The sequence below is a fragment of the Mus caroli genome, chromosome 14 (genome assembly GCF_900094665.2).
Source record: "Mus caroli chromosome 14, CAROLI_EIJ_v1.1, whole genome shotgun sequence".
Lineage (NCBI taxonomy): Eukaryota > Metazoa > Chordata > Mammalia > Rodentia > Muridae > Mus > Mus caroli.
This window is the reverse complement of record NC_034583.1, coordinates 111,128,395-111,135,176: the sequence shown is the minus strand read 5'-3', so window position 1 is coordinate 111,135,176 and position 6,782 is coordinate 111,128,395. Positions and strand designations below refer to the sequence as shown.

The 6,782-nt window shown below is 45.3% G+C and overlaps 1 protein-coding gene across 2 annotated transcripts; it reads right to left on the bottom strand.

Annotated features, from left to right (window-relative positions):
• Window positions 1–1,493: 1,493 nt before the first annotated feature.
• On the bottom strand, window positions 1,494–5,127 carry LOC110309763 (putative mitochondrial import inner membrane translocase subunit Tim8 A-B). Of its 2 annotated transcripts, none has more exons than XM_021182495.1 (2): window positions 4,795–5,127; window positions 1,494–2,080 (listed from the first exon to the last, which is right to left on the bottom strand). In XM_021182495.1, the coding sequence occupies exon 1, from the start codon at window positions 5,118–5,120 to the stop codon at window positions 4,827–4,829; it is 294 nt and encodes a 97-aa protein (XP_021038154.1). In that variant the 5' UTR covers window positions 5,121–5,127; the 3' UTR covers window positions 1,494–2,080; window positions 4,795–4,826. The 2 variants fall into 2 exon arrangements, with proteins under 2 accessions (XP_021038154.1, XP_021038155.1); XM_021182496.1 differs by having other exon boundaries at window positions 1,706–2,065; window positions 4,795–5,120.
• Window positions 5,128–6,782: the final 1,655 nt, after the last annotated feature.

Genomic DNA, 6,782 nt, shown 5'->3' with positions numbered 1-6,782 from the left:
ATGGCTTATAAAGCTCTAAGTTCATGCTGCAATAAATTAAATACCACGTGTGGTGGTATATGCCTATAATGCCTGCACTTGGAAGGAAGAGGCAGGACCAGTCAGGAGTTCAAGGTCTACATGAGGTCCTGTCTCAAAACAACTACAGAGTCATCTATACCGAGCCAAATCATGTTCACCTGAGGTCTGAATCATTCCTAAATGAATTAAAATAATAAAACATCACTGATCATATGTCTAAATCTTACATGCTTTAACATTTTGCTTTATTACTTCAAACAAGTTTAAATATATTGGGCCTGTTTCCACATTCAAGGGTTGTGAGGTGATCAGCTCATACTTTATAGATGTTGTAAGCTGGTCTGTACAAGGCGCTGGCACAGGACTGCTAAGGGTAATGACTGAAACTCCAAGTAAAAGGGGAACCGCTGTCTCAAAGGAACGTGGGGTGTGTTTTACAAAGGAAGTTATAAATACGGGGATATATTTTGAGACAGCTCTTGCTCTGCAGCCCAAGCCATCCTGAAAGTATGTTGCCTGAAAGTAATACGCCCCCTCCCCTCCTGCTCTACCTCCTGCCTGCTGGCATTACAGGCATGTGCTCCCATATGAGGCCAAGAAAAGGTTAATTGTATTTAGAGACTCCTGTGTGACTAAGTTGAAAAGGACAAAGGGCCAGAGAGAGAGCTGAACAGTCGAGACACTAGCTGCTTTTCCAGATGACCTGTGTTTGATTCCCAGTACCCATGTTAAGACTCATAACCACCTGTCCCTCCAGTACTGACATCCAGCGCCCTCTTCTGGCCTTCGTAGGTACAGAACAGAGACACACGCACGCACACGCACATGCCTCGCCTTTGTAGGTACCGAACAGACACATCTGCAAACCAATCCAACCACGCACGTGCACAGGCACATACACACAGAGTAAAAAGTCAGCAGATTATAGGAACAAAAAGTAGAGAACAAAATGGAAGGTGCTAGTAGGAATAAAATTTTGCAACTACTGCCTATTGAGGAGTATGTCTTATAACAAAACCACCTGCTACTGTACTAAGAGGCTGGGATGTAGATAAAGCATAAGAGAAGTAAAACTCAACTTAAGAATGGACACCAGGTGAACACAGCCTAACAGCCCCTCCTTTTAAACTAAACCTAACTGCCAGCCACTTCCTCCCCAACACAGGATTGGATCACAACAACACCAACCTGGACAAATCTCACCATGGCAACAAGTGACCAAGACTAAAACACAGGGTGGTTGATCAGCAATGTCTTCAGAGAAAACTGTTCAGAGATGATGGATGAAGCTGTCAAACAAGACAAGTACACACAGCAAGTAAGAAGGGTGGGAATAAAGGAAGGAAGGGAGGAAGGAAGGGAGAGAGGAGGGAGGGAGGGAGGGGAGGAGGGAAGAAGGAAGAAGGAAAGGGAGGAAAGATAGAGTTCCTTGTGTCAGTCCTACCCAAAGCTGATCAGTTACAAAGAACAGGTTCCTTTCTTTTAAATATTTATTTTGTATGTACAGTCTTTTGACCTTTATTTTTGTTTTGTGTGTATGGGTGTTTTACCTGCATGCATGTCTGTTTATCAAGTGTGTGCAGTGCCTGTGAGTGCCAGAGGAGGGGGGAACCTGTTGGATGCCCTGGAACTGGACTATAGATGCTGTGAGCTACCTTGTGGTTGCTGGGGAATTAATGCAGGTCCTCTGGAAGAGCGAGCAGTAGTCTTCATCACTGAGCCATCTTTCTGGACCGTTATGTGAATGTAAGTGTGCTCTGTGTCTAGGATGCCCCAGAGGTCAGGAGAGGGTGTTGAGTCTGCCAGAACTGGCGTTATAAACGGTTGAAAGCCATCAGATGGCCACTGGCTCTCTGCAAGAGTAACAAGTCTCTTCACTGCTGAGCCGTCTCTCAGCCCCGAAGGATGAGGCTCTTTGTGCACGGTGACTTGACAGAGATTGGTGCCTCCTGACTCCAGCCTCTCCATGCGCATTGCTTCCTTCCTTCAGGCACAGACGATTTCAGGATTTTCAGGCTTGCTGGCAATAGATGGATCCGAAACCCTAAGGAAGAGGGATCTGAAAGAAGGAAACGTTCTCTAGAGAATCCCATTCACACGTGAGAATAGCCCAAGCCCCTGGCAGCGCCTTCCTAAGCCTGGTTTATCCCACAGCTAACCTAAGCCTGGCTTATCCCTGGCTTAACCCTTCTCATGCATATCCCTAGCCTTGCATTCCTCTTTCCCTATACCCTCTAACCCTGCTGCAGGCACAGCAATGAGAAGTTAGAACCTCTCTTCTCCCAGCTCTGGCCCTATAAATAAACCTGCCTCTGTTTACGAACTCCTGTCTCCTGGACCTCAGAGTCAGTGACAGTGAGTAAACAAGGACAAGATAGCATGTGCTCTACATGGTCCCTGTGGCCTCTTTCTTCCTGATTACTGAAGAGTTTTCTCAATCCTGAAGGAGCTAAGCTTTGGTGAAAACTTATTTTCCTTAAATTTTTAGTGACTTATTTATTGTGGTTCTGAGTACATGCTGTCACAGCACACATGCAGCATTTAGGGAACAGCTCTGAGGACTTCGTTCTCTCTCTGCACTTTTATTGTGGGCTACAGGGATCAAATAAAGGTTGCTAGGCTTTTGCAGCAAGCACCTTTACCCTCTGAGCCATCTTATTCTGAAAATATTGAGATCTCTAGAGGGCACCTGAAAGTTTGGAAGACTTGTATCTGTATAAATGTATTATAATTATAATAATAATTATTATTATATATTCCAAATGGAATGAGATTCCTGGAATCAGATACATCTTGAAAGCTTTCAGTCAAAATTGTGATGATAAATTCTTTGGATTTTTACAGAAACAGCCAAGTCAGTTATGGTGAAACACGCCCATGTTCCCAGTGGTCAGGATACTGAGACAGAGGATCTGCTCCAAGTTCAAGGTCAATTTGATCTACATGGTGAATTCCAGGCCAGTCAGGCAGCTACACGGCAAGCAAGATCCTGTCTTTTAAATAAGTTGTCCATAGTGAAGCTCATTTATTCTTCTCCCCGCCTCTCCCTCTCTCTATCTTTCTATCTCTATCTTTCTATCTCTATCTCCCTTCTTCTCTCCATCCCTTCTGCCCACCCCCCTTTACCTACAGGTTGTGTCTTCCAAGAAAAGGTTGTGGAGAGAATGAAAAGAATTCTGAAAGCTAAAGGTTTGCTTTAGGGGTATGTTTTATTCTTCAAACCTCATAGATACTCTAAAAAAAAAAAATCAATCAAAATAACCTAATAAGTGGATCCTATAATAATTAGCACCAGGCGTGCCCTCCCTGTAACCATACAAATCTTCGTATCTCTTAAGGCACATTTTGAAACCTTTTGCACCTTGCTATATAGACAGAGTACATTAAGTTCTTAGGCCAGTCTAGTAGTGAGAATTAAGTGCATTGGCGTCAGCGAATTCCTTTATAAAAAAGGGCCCAAGGAGTGTCAGGCTGTCTGTTCTACCTTGAGAGCACACTGTAGGATAGATACCTACTAAGTCATGGCGGAAGGAAAGAACGGACTGAAGGTACTGTATGAACGTCCCATGGATCTTATTCCCAGCCCTGGACACCACTAGATAAAGAGCCTCAGTCAAATAACAAATTATTCTCTCCCAGCTGTTTCCTCCACTCCTGCCTCCTCTCTCCTCCCTTTCCTTCTCTCAGAAGTTGTCAGTCATAATTGTTGTGGGTTTGTATATGCTTGGCTCAGGGAGTGGTTTTATGAGAAGGTGTGGCCTTGCTGGAGGAAGTAATGTGGGCGTGGGCTTTGAGACCCTTCTCCTAGCTGCCTGGAAGCCAGTCTTCTCCTGTTTGCCCTCAGAACAAGATGTGGAACTCTTAGCTCCTACAGAGCCATGCCTTCCTAAGTGCTGCCATGCTTCCTGCCATGATGATAATGGACAGAACCTCAGAACCAATAAGCCATCCCCAGTTCAATGTGCCTTGATCATGGTGTCTCTTTACAGCAATGGAAACCCTAAGACAACTGTAATGTTAATTTTGATTTCTTAAGAAATTCTTATGAAGTACCCTATCTCACTATGTAGCCCAGACTGGCCTCAAACTTGCAGTCTATCTGCCTTCTAGTGCTAGGACTAAAGGCATGCGTCTGTCATTAAACTCAGCTTCACCTAATAAGCCCTACTATAATATCTAGAATGAACTCACACAAAAAGAGATTTACTGTGTGGTTCCAGATTACAGAAAGCAGTTCCACTATCCATATCAAGCTAGCAGTTAAGGGGACCTTTGTGGGGAGCTGAGCTCCACATACACCTAAGGCAGCTCTTATTCATCTGTGAATCACTTTCACAACATTACTTTAAAACACAACCCACAGGCGCAGAGATGCCTAGAGCACTTCCTGCTCCAGGAATCTGAAGCCCTCTTCTGGGGTCCATGGACACCGCACTCACAGTGGCATAAACTCACACAGACACACACAGATATACACACACATCTTTAACCCTAGCACTCAAGAGGCAGGAGCAGGCAAATGCAGAATTCCTGGCTAGTTTTGTTTGCAGAGTAAGTTGCAGGCTGGCCAGGGCTACATAGCGACATTCTATCTAAAAAACGAAAGAAATAAACGACCACCCACATCTCAAACCCCCATGACCCTCAACCCCACAAACATTGAAAAAAAAGTAATTAATCTTTCCTAATTCTTAGATGATAAGACGCCCCTCCATGTTGTTCCCATCACCATCCCCCCGCCCCCCCCCCAAAGCTGTCCATTTCCTCACCTACCTTCCTTTTCCAAAGCGGGGGAAACGCTGAGATCAGTCGGAAAGTCTTTCTGAGAAGAGTGGTCTAGCCTTCTGGGTCTGCTCCAGTCGATTCAAGATGAACTGGCTCGTATCGATGAAGCGCTCGACGCAGTTGACCAAGCAGAGCTCGGCCCGGCCATCTAGCCTGGGCCCGGGCTTGTCCATGCACTTCTCCCAGCAGAGCTCCGTCATGTGGTGGATGAGCAGCTGCACCCGCTGCTTCTGCACCTCCGCCTCCATGAACCGCTGCAGCTGCAGGTCTGTAGATCCCAGGCTGGCCTCCCGGGAAGACCAGGCGGACTCCATGACAGCGAGCCAGGGACCGGAAGTGCCCCACCCACCAGGCGTCCCGCTAGAGAACGAGAACTGGAAGTGTCATGGCTGCCTCAGGCCCACCTAGGAAGCTTTGCCCTTTTAGTCTGCAGGCTGCTCTGCCTGACTCCGCTTACCTTAGTAAAGATTTTAAAGTAACTCTTAAATTAACACTGTTAGACTCCGTAAGGCTTTCCAAATCATTCATGAACAAGCTGATGGCAGTCAAACTCAGGCTGAATGAGGAAGACAATGGACCAAGGAAGCAATGCTTACCTTTGGTTCATCCTAAACCCATCGGCTTACATTCCCCAAGATAAAATTTGACGGACTTTTTGAAGATACAGAGGATCTACAGACCATTCTCAGAAAGCGTTTCCGACAGATGCCCTCATTCACCAAAGCCATACAAGGTGGCGCTCAATTCTATTTGGTCCTAACTTTTACCAGGTCCTAATAGATGGCAAATCTCCCTCCATTTTCAACCCTCGACAGTCATCATCCCTACCTTGACTAGAATATTACATCGGGTTCTGTTTGCAACATTCCAGATTAGGGGAGAAGTGGGAGAAAAATACGTGACCCAATGAACGGACACCATGAACCCATTTGTATGACTTCAGCCTCCTGTACACCTGTTGCTACCCACACATTTACTTGGTCCTGACCTTCTAACTGAAGTCTCCTCTTTCCTGTGGGGCATAACCACTGAAAATAAGCCTTTTTAGGGATGTGAGATCTTCAGCTCTTTAACCTTTAAGAAGATTTTGGTAAAAAATGGGAAATAAAGAAGGATTGAAAATGTCACAATGTTGGGAACAAGCAAAAGAAACTTATTCTAAGTACTACCATTTCATTTCCAGACTCCATTTAAGCACAGGGAGAAACTAAATTCAAGGTCCGGGGCCCCAGGGGGAGCTGGGGACTTCTCTATAGCTGAACTGCTTCTGTTGTAAATAGTTGTGTCTGAGTCCAGGTATCTCAGATACAACTTGTAAGGAGACTTTTGTCTGAGTCCAGTTATCTCAAGGACAACTCCATCTTGCTGGCAGGGTCAAACAAGTTCATATTCTCAGGCCTGGGAACGAACACATATCCTACTTCTCCAAATATTTTCTTAATTGTCTTTTAACTGGTAAAGAATATAGAAACTGATGTTATCTAAACCAAGGTGCATAAGTTTTATACCTCAATTAACTACATGCAGCTGGCCCACTCCTTTACCCCGTTATCACTCTGAGCTCAGGACCTAATATCTAGGAGAAAGCATTAAAGACCTTGAAGCCAGGTACCCTGGATACAGTCCAGTCTCCAATGGGAGACTTGCTTAACCCCTTGATTTATGTTCCCGGAATCTTTTAGAAATGTTGTACAATTTCCCTTCTGGGATGCAGTTCAGATCCAGAGTTGGCTGCCTCAGTGAGCACTGGGAAAATAAAGCTTTCATTTTTAAGCTTCCGTATCTGAAGCTGGTCTTCTTGGCTTCCACTCTGAACCCCCACAGTTAGAAGGCTGGAGATGGTTCAGATGTTTAAAACAATTGAAGTTCTCCCAGGGGACCCGATTTAGTTCCCAGCACCCACATGGCAGCTCACAACTGTCTGTATTCTAGTTCCAGGGGATCTGACACCATCTTCTGACCTCCGTGGACACCAG

What these genes read in the sequence shown, in the direction of transcription:
- LOC110309763 (XM_021182495.1), bottom strand. Translation starts at nt 5,120, where the DNA reads ATGGAGTCCGCCTGGTCTTCCCGGGAGGCCAGCCTGGGATCTACAGAC.